Source organism: Rutilus rutilus (assembly GCF_951802725.1).
Source record: "Rutilus rutilus genome assembly, chromosome: 5".
Lineage (NCBI taxonomy): Eukaryota > Metazoa > Chordata > Actinopteri > Cypriniformes > Leuciscidae > Rutilus > Rutilus rutilus.
The window spans coordinates 37,643,558-37,666,692 of NC_140213.1; the positions used below are offsets into that span (position 1 = coordinate 37,643,558).

The following is a 23,135-nucleotide window of genomic DNA, read 5'->3' on the forward strand; positions in this document are numbered from 1 at the left end:
TGTATTTTTTGGTTTGTACAATGCAAGTCAATGGTCACTGAAAACTGTTTAGATACTAACATACTTCAAAATGTCTTCATTTGTGTTCCACAGAAGAAAGAAAGTGATACAGGTTAGGAACGACATGAGGGTGACAGGATTTACATTTTTGGGTGGACTATCCCTTTAAGATGTGCACCATCGTGGGCCATTAAAAAAAAATAATAAATAATTCAAATGAAATGCAAACGAAGAAAAAACCAATGTGATTTTGCTGTGGTGACCCTAGTATTTAATGGCCGTTTTTTTTAAGAGTCTTGTTTTTTGTTTTTTATTACTTAGGTTAGATTTACATTTGAATATCTACCTCTGTGTGAGGGAGAGTCCACAGCCCGGCTGGTGTTGTATGCTGCTGAACTCGGACACTTCTTTTATGAGCTTCAGCTGAAGGCCCTGCCTGCACCCCTTGAGAAGCCTTTATATTTCAGAGCACCACTTGGCAGCAAACACAGTGTCATAGCTAAGTTCGCCAACTTCTCTCGTGTCAAGACCGAATATATCTGCAAGGTAAGAGACCCTAATTTCCCATTATTATCTAGCAGATTTTATCTTCGTGATAATAGGATTTAAAGAGACCGTTCACCCAAAAATGAAAATTCTGCCATCATTTACTCAACCTCATGTCATTCCAAACTTGTATGAACCTGTGGAACACAAAAGAAGATATTTTGAAGGATGTTTGAATTGTTTTTGTCCATACCATGCAGGTCAATGGTGTCTAAAACAATCCATTTATTTTCACTGTATGGACAAAAAGAGACATTTTTCAAGTCTTTCCACAAAAGAAACCATGGCGCAAGGCTCAATTCTTGTTATTCGGCGGTGGAAATCAATTAGCCACTAAAACTTTTGTGTCATTGTGGAGAGCGCAGGGCATGGTTGCATAGCAACGACAGACGCCACGGGAAAATCGGACCGAATTTTACTATTAATAATAAAAGATAAGCTAAACTGTATTGTAAATGTCACTAAATAATTTTTTATAAAAAGAATGAGTCAAAAAAGATAAATTAAAGTCTGAAATATGTGAGGTTTATCTTTTTATAAAAACCTTTTTTGTCAACTTTATTTGAACTTGTGCATGTTAGTATATCACATGTTGCAAGACACTTTTAAAATCTGGTTATCATTTTTAATCGTATTATTTTAATGTTTATGTTAGTGCATATTGATGCTAATTTTATTTGTTATTTGCTGTTTTTCGACATAAAACTTGGTGAATTGATTTCATTGTGTAGTATTAGTACTTTTTGAACCGGATTCTGTGATAACAGTGATAATTTTTGGCACTATAATAATTAAATGAAATGTTCATGCCATTTCATCTCTAGTTATGATCAGCTATGATCAACTAAAATCAACTAATTATGTGTTTTTTACAGTAGGCCTATAATATGCAAAGTACAATTTTCTATAAAAAAAAATTATATCTGATTCTGTTCTTTTCTCTGACACGCGTTGTTGGGTCTGGAAGGTTACTAATGTGATTGCTTTATCTGTAAATTAAGTTAATGCTTTTTCAATTACTGAATTCATTGAAATAAAATGAATTCTTTGATTTGAATATTTTTTGGCAATGCATCGTGTAGGTCTTAAATTTAAATCTTTATGGTCTTAAAATGTCTTAAAAAGGTCTTAAATTTGACTAACTGAAACCTGCAGGAACCCTGCCTTCACTCTAGGGGTCAAACAACTAAAAATCAAGTCAGGAATCTTGGTGTGACACTAGAGTCAGACCTTAGTTTCAAAGCAATAACTAAATCAGCATACTATCATCTGAAAAATATTGCAAGAATTAGATGCTTTGTTTCCAGACAAGACTTAGAGAAACTTGTGCATGCTTTCATCACCAGGAGGGTGGATTATTGTAATGGACTCCTCACTGGCCTTCCCAAAAAGACCATAAGACAGTTGCAGCTCATATAGAACGCGGCTGCCAGGATTCTGAGCAGAACCAGAAAATATGAACATATCACACCAGTCCTCAGGTCTTTACACTGGCTCCCAGTTAGATTCAGGATTGATTTTAAAGTATTATTACTGGTATATAAATCACTCAATGGCCTAGGACCTCAATATATTGCAGATATGCTCACTGAATATAAACCCAACAGATCACTCAGATCATTAGGATCATATCAGCTCAAGGGTTCACTCTAAGCATGGCGAGTCCGCTTTTAGCTATTATGCCAGCCGCAGCTGGAACCAGCTTCCAGAAGAGATCAGATGTGCTCCTACAGTAGTCACATTCAAATCCAGACTCAAAACACATCTCTTTAGCTGTGCATTTAATGAATGAGCACTGTGCCGCTGTTCGTCCGACTGTTTGTGCTGTACTGTATTTTATTTTATATTTTATTCTAAACTGTTTTAATTATTCTTATTTCTTTTTATTATTTTAATTTCTTCTATGTAAAGCACTTTGAATTGCCATTGTGTATGAAATGTGCTATATAAATAAACTTGCCTTGCCTTGTCAAAAGAAAGTCATACAGGTTTGCAACAGCATTAGCAACATAAATTCTAATATCTTTGCTAAAATAATTCCTCTCAAATCTGGTTTCTGACTCAGATGGACAACCCAAACTTCACTGTAGAAAAGAACATTAAAGCAGCAGCGGGGAACCAGACTGGCACAGATATCAGCGTGCCAGTTCATTTCGAACCTTGCCAGGTGGGAGACATCCAAAGCCAGCTCACCATCTCCTCAGACGTCGGAGGGGAGTATGTCTTCCCTCTGTTTGGCACCTGCACCCCACCTAAACCTCAGGGTCCTCTCGCCATCAGCTTAGGTTCCAGTGTCTCTATCTCCTTTAAGAATGTCTTTCAACAGGCCACCACCTTCTCCTTTCAGGTAGACAACCCTGCCTTCACTGTCAAGGGGGCAGAGACTATTGCACCTCAAAAAACTCAGCACATACAGGTTTTATTTGACGGCCCTCCTACGAGCTCCAGAGGCCCATGTCACGGAAAGCTGACAATTTCCTGCCCACGTATGGAGAGCCATGGACAGGGCATCTTCTGGGTTTACTACTTGAAAGGTTACTGTCCAGAGCTTCCTTCAGAGAAAAAAACAGCATGAAGAAGGAGGTCTGCTATTCTTTGGATAAAATTAATCATGGTAGTGGTTAGAAAATGTAATATTCAAAGTTGTTTTTTTTTATACATGTTTCTTGGGGCCGTTAAAGGTGCTCTAAGCGATGTCACGCGTTTTTTAGGGCCAACATTTTTTTTGTCACATACAGCAAACATCTCACTGTCCGCTAGCTGTCTGTCCCCTGAACACACTGTAAAAAAACGCGGTCTCTGCAGACACCACAGGCTCCACAAACAGCTACAAAAACAAACTGGGCTAACCCGCACCACGAAACATAACAAACTGTTCCAGCCAATAACCGACAAGAAGGATTTGGGGGTGGGGTTTGGGTCCGTTTTGTTTGACAATACTTCAAACGTCAACAAGAAGTGACGTCACCCAACATCACTTAGAGCACCCATGCTGCGTTCCAGTCCACTTTTAGACACGCACTTGCAAACTTCCCTAAGCACTTCCCCTCGGGGGAATCCCTGCCGCCATTTTGAAGTGCGTTCCACTTCGTGAAGTGGACGAGGGAAGTTTATATGGACAGACCCTCGTTCCCTCGATTTTGACCGAGGGAGCGAGTCTGCTTCAAATGTACACTTCAGGCACCTATATGTCCCACAATGCAGTACGATTGTGACGTCACCACATATCTCATCTAATCACCACCACAACAGACAACTCTATGATATATTAATTATATATATTTTTTTGTTTAAAACAACCCAAACACACATACACATTTGGATGCTGCATTAAACAAATTCTTAAAGGAAAAAAAAAATGTAAATAATAAATCAACTCCACAGCTGATTCCAAGTGATCAAGGGCTTAGGACGTTCCAGTTCAGCCCATTGCAGTTTCCGCCAGTAGTGGGCACTCGCAATGACGTACATCCGAGTGAACGAGACGGAGGGAAGTTTGCGAGTGAAGGGCATGACAGTTTTGGACTGGAACGCAGCACCAGTTTTAAATTTGTTCTTTTCACATAAAGATGATTTTATTTATTTTTAATCCATCTTTCAGTTTGAAGAAATATGCTTCTTTGAACAAAACACAAATGTATTGTAAAGACTCAAAATGAAAAATAAAAATTTCTGTAGCACTCAGGTTTGCTGTTTGAATCACACCAGTCAAGGATCAAGTGAACTGCTCTAGCTTCAGGTGCTCCTCTTTAGTCCACCAGGAGGTGCACTTGTTGCTCTTACATCACCTTTAACATGTCCTATCTACTGAGGCATGATGGGAGGTATATTCCCTCTAGGTTTGTGTAGAGTAAAACACTAAGCTTTATAGTATTTTAAAAATATAATATACTATAAAGCTTAGTATTTTTGATCCCACACACACACACACACACATTTTCTTTTCCTTTTATTATAGTTTTATTCAGCTTATATTTTTCTACCTGTTTATATAAGTGGTTATATTCACCTATACATTTAACAACTGCTGCTAGCTGAGACATTTATGCAGTCTAATAAATATAATATATAAATGAACAACACATATATTATCAGTCTGCCTCAGTGTGTCCAATCTCATGTGAAAGGCACATCCCCAATGTCTCTGCATCTGGTTTGTCAGCCTCAAACTGAAAAAGGAGCCAGAATAACCATTGACTAGTGTCATTTTGCTCCCTGCACGTGCCACAATGTACCACTGAGTTTGTTTATGTGTGGTAAAGAGAACAACTCAGAGTAGAACGTCACGGGTTGCCGTCTCTAAAATATGGTTATGACATGGCGTGAATGCAGCATAAGCTCATTGTTTTGGTTCAGTAGTAACTGTAAATACTGTACATATGCTGACAGGAAGGTGAAATTAGACAAACATTTTTTGGTTCTGAGACTTCAACAGATGATATTTGTAGATTTTGTAATATTTAGGCCACTTCTATTGATTGCTATCAGGATGTTAAAGGACTAGTTCATTTAAAAATGAAAATTGTCATCATTACTCACCATCAAGTTGTTTCAAACCTGTATGAATATTTTTTTTTTCCTACTATGGAAGTCAATGGGGCGCATCAACTCTCTGACATTCTTCAAAATATCTTCTTTTGTGTTCAGCAGAAGAAAGAAACTCATACAGGTTTGAAACAACTTGAGGGTGAGTAAATGATGACAGAATTTTCATTTTAAACTTAACTATTCCTTTAAGAGAGTTTCAACAAGAATAACAAAAGTGTTTATGAAAATATTGCCTACCCTACCTTTAACTGCATCTAGCCTATATAGAATAGGTCTGTGGGATAATGACTTAAAAGCATGCAATTAGGTGTATTTATTGTGTCTTTTTAAGTAGATAGTCATGTAGAGGAAAGAGGAAAATATGGATCATATGTTTCCACCAATGGCAAAGATCTAAAACGGAGAGTTACTGCAGTAAACTAAGCCAAAAATGGACTTAAACAACATTACCATAGTTTATTTAAAAGCTGTCTGGGATCAATGGGCATTACAGTCTATTCCCTATTTAAAGGAGAAGTTCACTTTTAAAATGAAAATTCTGTCATCATTTAGTCACCCTCATGTTGTTTCAAAGCTGTAAGAATTTCTTTCTTCTGCTGAACAGAAAGGAAGATATTTAGAAGAATGTCAGTAACCAGACAGTTTTTGGGTCCCATTGACTTCCATAGTAGGAAAAAAATATACTATGGAAGTCATTGGGACCCAAAAACTGTCCGGTTACTGATATTCTTCTAAATATCTTCCTTTCTGTTCAGCAGAAGAAAGAAATTCTTACAGCTTTGAAACAACATGAGGGTGACTAAATGATGACAGAATTTTCATTTTAAAAGTGAACTTCTCCTTTAATAGTAGGCCTATAGCTACTCTCTAAAGTGCTAATAATGCTTTTTCTCGCATTTTTCTGCATCTGGACTAAATGGATGGCACTTATTGAACTGCTCCGGTTAGGTGAGACAGGAGGGCTGAGTTTTGGGATGTGTGCCGCCGCTGATGTCATAGAGGAGGAGGGATCGCCCCCATAGCGCGCAGCATGAACGCTCCGCGGCAAAAGGATGTGTGAACAAGCAGCGCGCTTCTGCAGGGACGGTGTCCAAAAACTGCTCCACAAAGAACAAGCTAAACTCCGGGCACAGGACAGCAAAGACCAGCCCAAACCCGGGGCTCAGGACAGCGAGACAGCGACGGCTGCACAGTCCGGAAACAGCGGTTCTCAGCCCGGTGGAATTGACGGGCTCGTCCGCTGGATAATCACCAAGATGAGCGACAGTAAAAGCATCTCTACTCGGGAATATGTGAAGGAGGAGGCGGCGGTGGCTCAGGAGCAGGTCTTTGCACCGGAGCCCCGAAAGGGCATCTCTTGTCATTTTGGACGTAGGTTTTTAATATTTTATCATTGTATGTATAAAGAAACATGAAATGCATGCATTCGTTTAACTTTATTCGATCGCCATAATTAATTAATTAAACAATTAACCAAGTTTTGAACGGTTAAAAAAATATCTCGCCAACCTTTGATACTCAAGCAATTACAGCAAGGCAAATACACTTTATGAATTTTAATCTATTTAACTTTTTTTATCCAATCCACCCATTTTGCAGAACAGTTATAAATTGGACACTTTGCATGTCAATGTTATGTCATATTTTTGATTATTACAAGTTTTTCTGGAGTACTAAATTCTGATTGTTTAATCGCGTGCAATCAATTTTTGTATAATAGCTAATCATCTATTTCGCGTTGAACTTGACGATGGTAAAATACCATAGTAAAATACCGACGCTATACTCTCACGTATCACTCCGCGCACTTAGGCTACTCTTTATATATGACGCAAAGTAACCTGGCGCCATCGTGCGACTAAAAATGGTTACATACTACAATAAAAAATGGTTTAATTTTAGTATAGGCCTACATTGTGTTGTGAGCATAAAACCTTTGATAAAAGCTCAAGAGTGCCCAGGCAAAAAAACAAAAAGCAATGAACCGAAAAGAAATAGCGTACTGATGAGAGATAGCCTACTTACAAATAAGTTACGGTTCTATATCCCAGATATCTAGAAAAATAAGTTATTTTAATTTACAGCAATTTAATTTATAATATTTAAATTGATAATGTAATATTGTTGAAGTGTTAATGTATGAAGTAATGGACTATTTTTCTTAGCGGAAGCTAAAATAATCTACTAACGTTAGTAGGCTACGCCTGCTACGATGATAAAAATAATTTCTCAACTCAATCAATATTTCATGTACAAGACAAGTAGTTATTTATTTGCTAAGTAGTCTCGTAATAAGTCAGATAATATACTGTGACTCTTGTATGTCTCAGAGAAGCATACTCGAATCTAAATAATTGATTGCGCTTTTCCTGTGAGCCCGGCAGTTATGCTGTGTGGTTGGCTGCTGTGGCAAGGTCTCATCAGTATTGATTTAGTAGGTCAAATTATTGCCTCAGTATTGTTCATTGCTGCTAGATAATTATATGTATTTGATGGTCATACCTCTTGAGATTTCTACGTTGCTTTTTGGGGAGAAGTTAAAACATTAAGAGAGTGATAAGTAGTTAAGTCCCAGACCCAGATAGCCTACAGTCTCAGTTAACCATAGAAAGGAAAGGGGACAAAAACTAATTAAAACCTCAGAAAAAAGACCAGAGGCACCGATGCACCCTAGTATAAATACAATAGTGAAGGTGGAGGAAATGAATAAGGGGTTAAGCAGATAATGAGGTGCTGTAGATAATTTGTCTTTTATGGATAAGTGAGCGCTTGTACATATGGTATGGAGGTATGGAGCGCAGGTGCTTGTAGGGGAATGGATTTCCCCCTATGCTTTGTGAGAGAATTCCATTACTTAACTCATCTCTACCAAATGACATGTCTTCTGCCACCTCTGTTCCAGGATCAGCCTAACTGAGCCTTAACACTGTATTGGTAAACAACTGAGCCACAGAGCGTCATGTATCGTTACTTTTCATTTTAAAAGTGTCTAAAGCAGCATGCTGTTGTAAAGACCACTGTTTCCATTTCAGAAAGCTTTCGATTCACCAGCTAGACAAGTTATGGATTCAAGGTGTGTTGAATTCTCTCAGCACGGCTTCCCCAAACCAGACAGTGAAAACTAAGTAACAAGCTGTCATAAAGAAGGCTAAGTGTGTTTCACAGTATTCATGTCTCAGGTCCCAGACCTCATCTGGCTTAAGGAAGTAATTAAGTAAATTTAATGTTTTTTGAACACTTCTTTTCCACTGGGGTTGAATGCTGTGCACTAAATTACAGTAGCGCTCTCGTTTATGCTTTAAAAGCGAGGACGTTAGGCACAGAAGTCGGCATGAAACGGAAGTTGCGAGACTCTTTTCTTTCCTATTGTGATGTATATCCGAATGAAACGGCTTCTCGAACAAGAAAAAATGTCAGGCGGGACTTGATTTTGTCCGTCGGGATTGGATGGTTGTGGTTTGCTATTACTGTGATGTCATGTGAGTGACAGGTTGTCCCGCCCTCGCACCAGTAAACACGTCATCAGAGAAGAGAAGAGATGTCGCTGCAAAAGGGAGGGGAAGATATTTTTATTAAAGATTAGGAGGGCACATGAATAAAAAAAAATAATGATCTGCACGGACGTATAACTCATTTATAATAAATACTGCAATATTCCATAAAAACAGGAATTGTCAAGTTTGATTTCATGGTGACTTTAATGTACATGTGTGAGAACAGATAGATAATCAAATGGTGACTGCACTTGACATTTACTAAAGACTTCATCGCACTATTGACTTGAACTTTAAAATACAAATATACTTGGCATTTGTTCAGTGATTTGGATTTGATCCAAAGCACAGAGAATCAATCCAACTGACTTAGCAAGTCTAAATGTGAGTCCACATATTAAACAAGTCCATTCATTGAGCCACACTCTCTCCATTCAAACACTCTTTATCATTCTTTGCCTAATACCTCACTCTCTTTCACTCATCGTTATATCTCCTTTTGTCAACACAAAGAATCAGTGTTATAAAGAGTCTTTTAGCCTTAAAGAGAAACTTGGAAACAAGAGTCAGTACGTTTACATGGACAACAATATTCCGATAAGCCGATTAAAACAATACTCTGATTAAGAAACTACAATGTAAACAGGGATTTCTGATTACCTTAATCTGGCTAAAGTCATACTCGAAGTAAACACAAATCGAATTAAGACATGTGGATTATTCCTATTTCAGTCGCATTATCGAAGTGCATTATAGGCTACACATCTTAAAGGTGCAGTACTATTAAAGTGGGAATTCTCGCCGCATTTTGTGACAGGACACATACACACACGACAGTGGTCAACCGTTTGACGGCAAACAAGAGAACATGGCTTCAGAATTTGTATCCGCCCTCGTCTATTTGCACGTATAGCATGACAAATAATTAATTGCACTTGAAGCTTTCGTAAAATTAAAAATTAAAACACCCTAAACTGTATATGGTACCATAACGAAGACGAATTGTATGTTGACACGGAGGGAATGTCAGACGTAATGACGTGTGCCATTAATCTTTCTCTAATGAAAAACGGGTAACAAAAGGAATATTCTAAAAGCAATTCATGTAAACCCCTTAATCAGAATATTGTCTTATTCAAAATAAGGTTAATAATTAGATTACTGTCGTAAAGTAGAGCCTAATTCTTTTCCTGTGATGTCTGGATTTAGTCCATTGCTGTATTTGATTTGATTATTGTTCTGCTGGATAATGAGATGGTAGTTTTGGTTTACACTCTCTAGTTGTTCATTGTTTTGTAGCTGAGAAACCAATGAACAACTAAAGAGTATTTTTCTCAGCAATTTTTTTTGGGTATTCAAATACATAATAACCATGAATAGCTCTATGAATATGTACTTTAACTGTACTATTCATTTAGTTTCTCCAGCTGTAAGTGTTGCTCTCTTTTCTCAACTTGTTGCTTTGTAGTTCACATGAACACTTTTGTGATTTTTTTTTTTTTTAGCTGTCCCCTTTTCCTATCACACAGAGATAAATCTTCCGAGGTACAAACAAATTGGGTCACCTACATTAGGTAACTTCATATTGTCAGACCTTACAAATGTTTTTTAACAACTGTATACCTTTCGTGCATCCCCTTTATTCTCAAACAGTTCAGGAAGATAATGATGAAGAAAGGATGATAGGTCACACAGATTAGATGTCTTTAACTATGTACTTAAATCAAAAATATGTACAGTGTACTTATTGTGTTCATATTGTATTGCAAAACACTAGCTGCAATTGAGGTGTGATACGGGTAAGGTTAGGCACAGGTCTGGTGGTGTGGTTAAGGGTATTTTTAAGGGTAAAAGGTATTAGGGAAGAGTCAACCGTGTAATTTTAGATGTGATTATAGAAATGAATTACAGCTGTAATTACATGCAGGTATTTCTTTTTTTTTAGTTTTTTTTGTATGTGCACAATATGTGCAAATTATTAATTTAAATGTTAGTACATAGTAGTTAAAGTCGCAGTATAATCGAGATCTGAGATACGCTTCTGTGATAACAATTCTTTGGATCCTGTCGTTCAGTGGTTTTCAACTGGTTTTGCTGAGGATCTGACACTGTACAAAAATATCTTTCTTTAAAATCTAATATGGAAGTTTATTAATACTACCATGCACTTAATAGGCCCAACAATATGCAAATTTATTAACATGATACACTACCGTTCAAAAGTTTGGGGTTAGTAAGATTTTTTTTTTTTTTTTTAAAGAAATTAATTTAATTTAATTCAGCAAGGACACGTTAAATATATCAAAAGTGACAGTAAAAGCTTAAACTGTTATAAAACATAATCTATTTCAAATAAATGCTGTTCTTATAAAAAAATATTAAGCAGCATAATTGTTTTCAACTGATATGATAATAAGAAATGCTTCTTGAGCACCAAATCAGTATATTAAAATGATCTCTGAAGGATCACGTGAGTGACAAGTCTGGAATAATATTTAATATTTTATTATTTTTATTCAGATTTTCACAATACAGAACAACACACCAAAAGCATTACAAAAACAGACATACACAAAAAAAGCAAAATAAAATCTAATTAATAAACAACCAAACAATTATACAATTCTTCCCAGAAGTAAAGTAGCCAAGCAGAACGTATTTACTCTATTTTTAATCAAATAAATCCACACAAACCATGCTTATCCTTGACGCATGTGAATTGCTTTCTCGTCCCATTTAAAAGATGATAATCTTATTAATTGTATTTATTTAAATATGCATGATTCTATGGTTATAGTTTTGTTATTTGCATTTAACTTAGTTTTTTTAATTCACAGTCCACGAAATAAGAGCAGATCTGCGGCAACCTATTTTTGGGTCATGAACCTCCAGTTGAGAACCACTACTGGCGATTAATGCTGCAGACACTTTTGCTTTAAGATATCTTGAGCGCTTTGTAAAATACATTACAGTATTGATCGTAGGGCTAGACGATTATGACAAAAATCATAATTGTCGATTATTCCCTTGAAATTGTAATTAATTACGATTATCACAATTTGAACATTGAATGATGTTTTGAATAGTTTGGCCATGGGACCCACATTTCCCCATGGTCATCAAGCTGTGACCCACCTTTTTAGGAATTATATAGCCTAGGCCTATTATAATACATTTGTTTACACAAAAATTGTTGACACACACACAACTGTCCCCCTTTACTTAATATAGGCTACAAATAAATAGTAAAAATATGACTAATATTGATAAATAAACAGTAGGCCTATGAGGTTAAGCTATTAAATAGCAGTCCCAAACTAGTTTTTGTTAATACAATCTTAGCCACCACTGTCATTTAAAAATATACAAAATAACCAGTGGCATTTTGGGGTTATGGAAACAACAGTTACCATGGTGATACACAATACTTACAAGAACTGTTAAAGTGAGTGCAGGCTACGACCGCAGTTTAACGACAAACAGGTTTTTCTGAGGTGAGAGACTTTTTATTTCGTATCAAGTTATGAAAATAACGATAGAATAATGACACTGAAATATAGCCTGACAACATCTCATCTGACCGCAGATACTGAATATGGAAAACGCGTTTTTTTCTCATTTAAAACTCGACGACGTATGCTTGTAGTTTATTTTGCGTTTTATATATAGTGAAGCGATATTAGCGCGTGTAATTGAAGAGTGCGCGCTACTGTATCGGCTGACAGGACAGGAAAGTCAGTTCTGAGGTGAGAGATTTTTATTTCAGCGTAACTTAACAGTTACACGTCTCTGGTAAGTTAGTTACTATAGAGGGTTTTCACGACGCGTCATCAATCCGGAAGTCGGCCATTTTGGAGGTACTGAATGTAAACAGTGCCATTGAACTGAACGGACTCGCAAATTTGGCTGATTATTGCTTCTGAAAAATGGTCAAGTTTTGGTCTGTACTCATCGGTCGCACCGAGAAAAAACATTTCTAGTTCTATAGACTGCCGAAAGTTAAAGAGAAGAGTGCAAAAAACTGATGAAAGATGGCGTTTGTGGTTGAGAGGCACAGCATCAGCCACATGTGTAAATGAAGCGTTAACTATGGCTAAAATTTTGACGTATAATAGTTAACTATGGGTACATACACACTGTCAATCCGATTATCTTTGTATCCGATTGGAATATGATCTAAAATGATGTCCACACTCCACACTGTATTGCAACTGTTCAGAACCGATTTGTGTGTCCACGCAGCTCTTTGACAATACGGCAATGATGTTGCGTTGATGGAGAGGTTTGCATTTGCAATATAAATGTTCTCTTATTTAAATTTTACAATGTGGAAATGTATAGCCGCCGCGCTGGACTACTGCGTCTCGAGCTGCAGAACTGTAGGAGGCTGGTAGGTTACTGTATGCACAACTCTTTTTCATCCGCGCCGGTTTCAAAATACTTTTCAAAAATAATAATTTTCTGCTCGTCCGGCACTTTGCAACAACACAGCCTTGTTTCGGCAGCGACTTTCAGCATGTTCCCTATAACAACGTCTGATGTTTATATTTTACGTGGCGTGGAAAAGTCACATACCACGAGAAAGAGCGTTCAGACTGGTGGATTTCCTGATATGTGATTTGAATAGGATATTAAACCACATATGGATGTAGCTTGAAACTGATTTCATGTGCTTTTTTTTGGACTGACAATCTGAACGTAGCCAATGTCGGGATACGAAAAAGAAGTAAGGACTAGAGAAGCTAGCTCGTTCAGATCTTTACCACATATTACCTTAAGTTTGTCAAAATTGAGCTCTTTCCTGCTTACCAAGTCCTTCTCTATATGATTTCGCAGCTTCCATGTGTTTTTCCCGTGGTTTAGACATCAGAAATTAGTGTAACAATGTGTTCAATAGTACATAAACAGTGCAATCCATGCCGTTGTTTACATCCGAGTACCTCCAATATGGCCGCGCATCCGGGTAACTGACCAAATCGTGACGTAGGTGAAAACCCTCTATTGTGCTGGGTTCTCTGAAGCAGTCGTGGTTCGCCTCTCACAGCAGAATAATGTAAGCGGCTTTTTTTTGTAATCGCTGCTTTGAACGATTACGTAATCGTGGCATCCGTAACCGTAATCGCGATTAGAAATTCGATTAATTGTGCAGCCCTAATTGATCGAACATGGCTAATGTTGCTGTTCCTACAATCACTCTCCTCTTTTAATGGCCAAGAATATGCTTCTAGTTCAAAAGAAGAAAATGAGAAGGTCTGAATGGATTGACTGCTGTAAAATTAGCCCATTAGCTTAACGCTTCCCAGCACATTCTATTGACTGTGATTTTCCTTTGTTACAAGAGAGTCTTAAGTGGTCCATTTCACATCTGACTGGACAGTGTTATCAGGTTGCTCTTACAGATATAGGCTAAGCAACTCGCTCAATCTCTCACAAGTTCAATTAAACACATCGGCAATAGACAAACTAGCTTAGTCTTGATTAAAAAACAAAAATAAACTTAAAGGTTATAATGTCATTTGTGCTGGTGGTTTTCTAAATGCAATGGAAGGATTCATGAGGTATCATGCAATTGCAAACAGCCTATCTGTAGAACCACCTCCTCCTTAGGTTGACTGACATTGAACCCTACAGAGAGACATTTTTTAATTACTTTTATCAGTCTTTTTTTCTAATAGGCCTAACTTACATATAGTACTTTACTTTTCTTCAGCCACTATCTTAAAATATTTATGTTACTGTATTTCTGTCATGACAACTCTCTGAGAGATTGACATGGTAATAGAGATGAGCATGGTAGTGGCTATGTCAGTGTTAATGTATTTGGTCTTGGCGGAATAGATCTGCTACGCTGCTGCAGAGCAATGACCGAGACTTCTACTGCCAATACATTCACAGACATTGCTGTGAGCATGTAAGGCATGCTGCTGCACATGTAACACATGAAATAACCCCGTAGCAGATCTATACAGGCGGAGCTTGGGAAGATGGAGGGTTTATGAAAGCACGCTACAGACTGCTTACAGCAACACTACCAGTATTTGAATGTTGAGCCGCATGTGTTGGCTAAATAATTTGCAAGTTTAGGTGAATTCAAATGATAATGTGAATTAAAATGATTAATAATTTATATTAATATACTGTATTTCTCTCTCTCTCTCTCTCTCTCTCTCTCTCTCTCTCTCTCTCTCTGTGTGTGTGTGTTTCATTTCAGATTTTCCGGAGAGCTGATAAGGATGGTGAGTGTAATCTGCTTCATATCATGTCATGTTAAATTAATGTGAATGTGATTCTTAGACACTGTTCTATTCTTAACATGAAACCAGACTCGACCCTGTTTACTTTAATACACAATTCCCATCTCTTCAATGTACACTGCTGTTCAACAGTTTCGTCTCAATAAGATTTCTTTTAATCTCTTATGCTCACCAAGGCTGCATTTATTTAAGAATAAACACAGTATACAGTATATGCTGTACAGTATTTATAGTAATGCAGTAAAAATAGTAATATTGTAAAATAATCTTACAATTTAAAATAGCTGTTTTCTGTTTTAATATATTTTAAAAATGTAATTTATTCCTATGATACAAAACTGAATTTTCAGCATCATTATTCCAGTCTTCAGTGTCACGTGATCCTTCAGAAATCATACAAATATATGCTGATCTGATGCTCAGGAAACATTTCTTCTTATTATTAATGTGGAAATAAACATAATTTATTTGAAATGGAAAACTTGTGTAAAATTAAAAATGTCTTTACTGTCACTTTTGATAAAATTGGTTTCCTTGCTGAATAAAAGTGGTAATTCAAAAGTTAAAAAAAATCTTACTGACCCCAGACTTATGGATGGTGGTGTATGATCCACAGAATAAAATACAGCTATTATAGCTTTACACAACACTGAAGATCTTGACCATCTGTCCGCACGGTATACTGACAGCTGAAACGACAGAACTTGAAGAAACATTCCAGAAACCACAATGGAAATGTGCTGCCTTACGCATAATCTTTTAAATAATTCCCATTTGCGGGGCTTATTAAAAGTTCAGAAGTTTTTGTTCTCAGATGCCTGACCAGTATTATTTCTGCACAGTATTATAACATCATTTCAATGAGATATCATCTGCTAGGAAAATCAATACGTAATGCACCAACTAGTGATTGCATTTGCTAGATGTTCTAAATTAAGTTTTCTTATATTACAATGCTAATTAAATTGCTGCAAAAATTCCAGATGTATTTACTAATTGATTTTAGATTAGTCTCATTATGCAGATTCGCCTCCATATTTATCATATTTAATATATTTATCCATATTTATTTATACCCTGTGTCCACAAAACAATTATGATTATGAAGAGAGGCTCTGTTACATATTTTGCAATGCTACAATTCATGTACTGTATGAGAAGATTCATATTACGTTTCATCCAGTTGTATTGTAATGCAGTTTTCTATATGATTCCTGATTCCCGATTAGCCTTGAGCTCTTGTCCGTCGTTATGGGCTCAGACCAGGGGCCGGTTTCGCCGTGTCCAACCCCCTGGGGCTTCTAGCCGCCCCAGCCGTCTAGCTCCTCAGATCGAGCACAACAAAAAGAGAGTGTTGCGTCTCGTGCCCCTCCGCAAAAAATATTGGAAACAGACTCAACACTCTCAGCCGAAGCCTTCGAAGCAGAAGCTGGATCTGAGGACTGTTCTTCATGCTAAGAAGGCTTCGGCTCAAAAGAAAAGGTCCTGACGCCACCAGCATCAGACCAGTGAGGGCAGCCCCAACCAGGATGGAGCGGTGTACACCTCAGTATACGGTGCCCGTTCCATCTCAGTGCACTCAGGGGGCCGTTGTGCCAACCCCGCCACCCTTGGTGCCTCGGGGCGCAGCAGCCTCCAGCGAGCTTCTGGCACAGTGTCAACTCGACATTGCGTCAGACTCGCACCCTCAGAGGGGGGTTCAAAAACAGAGACAGTGGCTGTCTCAATTACACCAGAGGCCTGCCTCGAGAGGCTGGTTCCCTTAGTAGATTTTCTGACAGAATGAATGAATCTGCCAAACATATCTCGATGGGTCCTGCAGATAGTAGAAAGAGGTTACAGAATCCAGTTTGGTGCTCGTCCACCACGCTACAACGGGGTGTTGCTCATGGTAGTACATCCCGAGCAGGCTCTGGTAATGGAGCAAAAGGTGAAAGCTCTGTTAGCAAAGGAGGCTATAGAGCAGGTGTATTCACCCAACAGAGAATGGGGTTTTTACAGCCGTTATTTCATTGTTCCAAAAAGTTTGCACCCGGGATGGTCAAGGCTTTCTTATAACCCTACACAGGGATACGTCCCTAAAGTGCCGACCAATATTCCGAGGCCTATTGTGCTGCAGGCTTTCTGTCCTCCTCCGTTTACTTCTTCAGACCAGGAAAAGCTGAACCTCTTGTGTCCAGTGCGAGCTTTTACTTTTTTATACTTTTATAATGGCTAATATTGTTCATTTAAATATTATTTTTCAATAAGTAATATTTTATATAAATAACATGCCATATTTGGTATTGAGAAAGTTAGTGATTGTGATTTTTTTTATTTATCAGAAGGCATCCTTGATGAAGCTTTTGACCTGCCGTATAAAATCAAAATATAAATAAAACTACATTTCAAAGTTTGCATATATGGTGCGCAAGTAATTACAAGTTTCATTTAAGTTAACTATATCTTTGAAATACATTGTTTAAGGATTAATATATCTAAAGCCTGGTTCACACGGGACGATTTTAAAATTGTCTGCCGATTTTCCAAACCTGAGAGACCCCACACACGGTGATAAAAAAATCACGGGTCTAACAGTTTTGGTCGTACAGTGTGTGGTGCGCAGGCAAAATCAACACATCACACACGAACCGATTTGACTCCCAAGCATTCCCAGGTCAGATGGGAAATCTCACAAAATCCCTCGAGATCAAACGTGACTTCAGAGTAAACAATCATGTACATGTAAACGTTGTACAAACATTCACGGTGTTGCCAGAGGTCGACGAGTTGGTCCTCCATCTCTGACGTCCACCGGACTTTCTGGTGCGCCATGCCGCCGGCTGTTTCCCGGTGCTTACTCGCCGCCTCGTCACCTCGCTTTCTGATTGGCTACACGCCATAGTCCACAGGCTGCGTGCTCGTTTGTCCCCGGGGGACACCACACACAAGGAGAAATTGGGCCAAAAAAATCCAACATGTTGGATATCCCCGATTTGAGATCAGAGCGGTCCCGACGTCCTTCTGAGCAGACGAGAGCAGTCTTAACACACCACACACGGCAGCAATATCTGATCAGATTATTTTAGGATAATCGGAGCATCCTTAAGATTGTCGGAAGTGGTGAATCGGGGCTTACAGAATAAACCTCAATCATTTTTCGAGCAAACAACACACAGTGTCATGCGCCCCCGCCGCATGTCTCTTACTGCAGGAGTGATTGGTTTCATCATGCGTGTGGAGCAGGCAGAGAGAATCATTAACCTCTGTTGTATAGAGGAAATTACATGCTCTTTTGGCCTGAGAGTTTTTATGCAGGCTTGGTCTGGAAAGGTCAGCTTCCTGCTTTTTGTATACCTGGTCTGTGACCATAAATCTGCAAGGGCTGTTGACATGAGAGCAGACATGGCAGAGACCTGCATGACCCATTGCCTTATCTGCATCTGCAGTTCGCCCACCCTAAATAAATCACTAATTTTAAGGGAGAGAAAGAGGGGTACGGGTACCTGTAATGGAAATTTAATTGGTTCTTTCAGCTGTTTTAAATTCTGTACTGTTTCTCTGTGCAATGCTTTTCACATTAAAAATATCTCACATGGTCAGAGAGAGCAGAAATGCTACAGATCAAATGAGGAAATCATTGGCAGATAAAAGAAACATTTAGGAACTAAATAATTTTTTTCCACATTTACAAATTACAGAATCACCGTGTGCCGTGATAAAGGGAAGTTTAGCCCTTAAAGGGATGGTTCACACAAAAATTACTCACACTCGTTCCAAAACCAAAAGGTTACATGCTTGGCTTGCACTGTAACGAAAGGATAGTGTATGACGAAACCGATTTCCGACTCATTTTAAATGTTTTTGTCGCATCTAATCTGTGCGTTAGAACCAAGCGGCAACCTCCCCGTCTCTCTCTTGAAACCAACACGGAAGTGAGTTAAACTGCAATTCATTGACTGGCCGCTTGAGGCTGGTGTCAAAAGTGAGTCAAATCTGTATCTACCCCATGTTAAAATGCCAAATTTTACAGCAGAAAAAAACGTGTTTACAGCCTGGTGTCTGTATGTGGCTTTGGTCTATACAGCTAATTTTGCCCTTCATAACAACTGTGAGGGAGGTGAATTTTTTTTATAACTCATCCGTTTAGTTGATTAATATTTAAAGTTCTGCATGGGTGTGGCCACTTGAGTGACAGGTGGATTGCCGCTGATGTCAGTGCTAGCCGTTTGTCTGCAGTTACTAGCCGTCACTTCACCTCAGCAAATGTTAGCTGCTGAACTTGCCATCTCTGCAGTGTTTTGTGATTTTTTTCGGGATTATTTCATACAATTTAATACACCCATTACTGTGCCCACGGCTTAGGATTCCGTTGTCGAGTATCGTTCGAGAGAACAACCAGCGCTGTATTTCAGTTGTTTTCCTCTGTGAACATGCACTAATGGATGTCTGACAATTTCGTTGCTTTTTGGAGTTTTCAGATTAAAAACGTCAATAAAGGCTCGTTCGTTCTGCTCTCACGGAACAGATAGCCTAGATTATAATATGCTTATGTTATGTACCGTCAGATGAAATCCTGCAGGTGTCGGCGCTTTCTCCGTCCATAATTTAAATGCACATCCTTGAATGAGCGCGGATTTTCTAGCGCATTTATTTGAACTTCATAGGCAATAACGTTATATCTATGGTTTAACCCATTTGAGAGGCGGCCAAAATCAGAATTTAAAATGGACTGAATAAGCTCTCTACGAACTTGACGAGAGATGCCGCTCTGACGGACCATAGACTATAAAAAAAGAGTGACTGACATGTAACGTTATGCACATAAATCACTGTCACACACACTCTCTCAGAGTAATATTAAGTTACTGCATAATACATTTTCAACTAGCAGAATAGTACAGAATCACGATACACAGTCTCACTTGTAGCCATGTCTTTTAACTGTTATCATATTTCGCAGGGCAAAAATAGGAACTTTTAATTGGCTTTACATCATCAACTGTCAAGGCCCTGTGCAGTCACAGACTTGGTACTGTCAGTAGCATAACGTTATAGCATTACCTTCCCAGCCTGAGCTAACTCGATCACGTCAGATAGCCAGGCTTCTCAGCTCCACTCACGCCCTGCCTATTTGCCCATTTTCTGTAATCCGGGAGTGACGCCAGGCCAAGATGGCGACGGCCGGCTCCGCCCACTTTAGGCTTCAAAAATGCTCTTCAGAAACCTACGGGTGACGTCATGGACACTACGTCCATATTTTTTTACAGTCTATGGTTAGAACGTATAATGGGTGCCTCTCTCCTCTTTAGTACTCTCCCCCTCTCTGCTCTAGATTTGCGGGTTATCACTGGCAGTAAATGAGTGTTTACGTGTGTGCTCACTGAAAATAAACATGCTGACAGCAACCTCCCGCACAGCGTGCAAGCATCAAGGCTTCCATGCTCTAGATCTTATGAATCATTAAAGTTGTGTAAAAATGGCATGATGGGTAAATAATGTCTCAGGGTAATTCTCAGTCATGAATATTCCTGGTATTAATCTTGTAGTGTGTTTACTGGACAGTGTACTGCTAAATATTAAAGACTTGAAGGATTTGCCGATGAAAATGTGAATTGTTTTTTACTTCAGATGAATGCGTACTTTGTGTACCTTCAGTTTAGTCCTGCATAGTCTCATTAATAGTGGAGCTTTTGGACACCACATGTCTGTTTCCTCCCGATATCCTTCAAATAATATTATCCCATACTAACTTCTAACTGCATGCATCTTTTAAACTGGATTTGGGCCTTACATCCAAGTCTGTAACAGATAAGTTGATAAAGGTCATGTGCCAAAGTCTATAGCATAATTATTCTGCTGTAAGACACAGGCAGGTCTAAGCATTGCTAATGATCTTCAGAGTGGGCACCGTCCCAACACAACAAATTTTTGAATGCATTTACAGAACACTAGGAGAACGCCGGCTCTCACATCTTCCTCGGGATAAGCCCTGCTTTGATGGAAGCTGGCCTGAGTTCTGAAACCCCTACTATCCCCACTAATTAAAGCCTTACTGGGGCTTCTGGACAGATATCCGCTCTCTGAACTGCAAAAAAACAGTCTGATGCCCGCTAACTGCTGCCTTAAAAATCGATCTGGAATATAAATGAATATCCTGAACCCATATGCTTCTCTGTGTCAGTGCTCACAGTGGTCAAAAACGGCTCCTGAGAGGCAGCAGTTAGAGAAAGTTTAATTAAAGCACAGAGGAGTATACAAAGCGTCTCATGCACTGTTGGTTATAAAGATAGTGCTTTGTACTCTGTTTTTAGGTGCATTTTTCAAGATCTGGTTTTGTAATGCATCAAATACTGGCTCTCTCACAAACTACTCGAGCACAAAGCACTGTTGTTAGCGCATTTAATGTTTTTTTGAAAAGTTCTTGCCTTTTTTCACACATCTGAATGGTGTTGCTAAAGGTTTGCCATGATGCAATGAGGTCTTTTTAGAGAAGCTTTAAACATACATCAGACTGCATTCAGAGAAGAACTTTGTTTGCTAAGATTATGCTGTTGCAAAGTGCAACATTAAGTGAAGTCAGCAGGGAATCTTTTTTAAAGTATTTGAAAATGCTTTGGGATCCCGCAGGTCTGTTCAAATCACACTGTTCCGTCCCAAGAGACTTTGCCTTATTAAAAATACTTCAGGCCTCCAGCTAAGAGGTGTGGGCTTGTTCCCATTCTTCCATTGTTTTGCCTTCTACCTCCACCCCACACTCGCTCTTTTTTCCGACCCGCTAATGGCAAATTTATGTTTGACTAAGTAAGTTTGGCTAAAATTGTGACTTTTTTAAAAAGGTATCTGATTAGTTTGCACTCTTCCACGTGTAAATAGAATAAAAGAAACATTGAATATGTGGTAGTGCTTTATTTAAATAACAGTTTAAAAAAGGTGGTCTGCTATTTTTTATAAAGGAAGCTCAGTCAGACAGACAGACAGACCTATATATGTGTGTATATATATATGTATATATATGTGTGTGTGTGTGTGTGTGTGTGTGTGTGTGTGTGTATGTATGTGTATATATATATATATGTGTGTGTGTGTGTGTGTGTGTGTGTGTATGTGTGTATATATATATACAATTCACCAAAAATCACTATTATATAGTAACTATTGCAAAAATCTAACAAAAGCAGTATTATATCGTAAAAGAATTATGACTTTACACATTAAACACATTACAAAATTAAAACAATATAAACGAATATGAATTTAACAAATATTTTTTAACATTCTTTTTTGTATTTAATCATTTTCCTAATTTTCATCATTATTTTATCTTTGTGCTTTTGGAAATGGATCTTTACTATCCCTCATTATTAGGCTTATTATTTTGCTTTTTTGGCTCATTTTAAGCAGAATGTATGTGGTTTCTGCAAATGTAAATGTAAATGTAAATGTAAGTGTAAATGTTTAGTTGATTGTTGTTTTATTATTCATACATATTGGTAATTTATTCAAAATAATTTATACTTTCACCCATATATACCAGTTAAGATATGTGTGTGTGGGAATTGCTGCATTGTGACACAATAGACTGAGATAAACTAGATGTGACAGATGTAATTATACATGAACATCTTCTCAATAACGAATACAAGATATATAAAGAATATTGTTTTTCTCCCTTAACACACCCCTGTTTTAAATGAGCTTATTTGACATTAAAGTTGAAATAAGGAAGCCATTTCCTACATTTTACATTGAATCAGATATCTTCTAAGAGTTTGATTTTGACTTGATTTGCTTTTTATAGTTTTCCTCATTAGATTTGGACCAGGCCATGTTTCAGCCGTACCCCTCCGAGATTGTGTTCCAAAACTACTCACCATTTAAGACGTACAAGGTGCCCTTAAAGCTGCGGAACAGTGACAAGGTGACTTTCATGCATCTGAATTGATCATACAGTGTCTTATACAGTATAACCACACACTAAATGTATTAATATAAATCTATCTTAACATAAATCTGATGAATCACAGCATACAATTTTGTTAACAATTGGTAGTTTGTAGTTCGTGCCATTCTAATTTACACCATTCAACATCTTGCACTATTCCTTTAAGACAAATAGAGATTATCTTGTTCATTTTCATGTGTAATAATCACTGGCTTGACATGGACATGCTGCTGACTATTTCAGGTTCCTCGACTGGTAAAGGTGATGGAAGAAGACTCACTTTATTTTAAAGTGGTCAGCCCATTAGATGCTAGTAAGAAAGTGGCTCCAGGCATGGTATCTACATTCACCATTTTATTTACTCCACAA

General features: G+C 38.0%; 2 protein-coding genes and 1 long non-coding RNA gene across 3 annotated transcripts in view; 2 read left to right on the forward strand and 1 right to left on the reverse strand.

Moving 5' to 3' along the window:
- Positions 1-4,229, forward strand: part of hydin (HYDIN axonemal central pair apparatus protein) — a gene marked incomplete at its 5' end in the record, with an annotated part of 61,399 nt that extends 57,170 nt beyond the window's left edge. The window contains 3 exons of the mRNA XM_084409516.1: positions 322-546; positions 2,612-3,537; positions 4,089-4,229. Of these exons, the coding sequence (XP_084265642.1) occupies positions 322-546; positions 2,612-3,121 (735 nt within the window). The 3' untranslated portion in view covers positions 3,122-3,537; positions 4,089-4,229. The remainder of the gene's footprint in view (positions 1-321; positions 547-2,611; positions 3,538-4,088) is intronic.
- LOC311291126 (hydrocephalus-inducing protein homolog) overlaps positions 1-23,135 on the reverse strand; it is a gene marked incomplete at its 5' end in the record, with an annotated part of 141,571 nt that overhangs the window by 100,895 nt on the left and 17,541 nt on the right. The gene's annotated exons all lie outside the window — the stretch shown is intronic.
- On the forward strand, positions 6,256-23,129 carry LOC311291041. The gene is made up of 4 exons (XR_014627502.1): positions 6,256-6,465; positions 14,800-14,824; positions 22,623-22,742; positions 23,010-23,129. It is a non-coding gene; the product is annotated as an uncharacterized lncRNA (long non-coding RNA).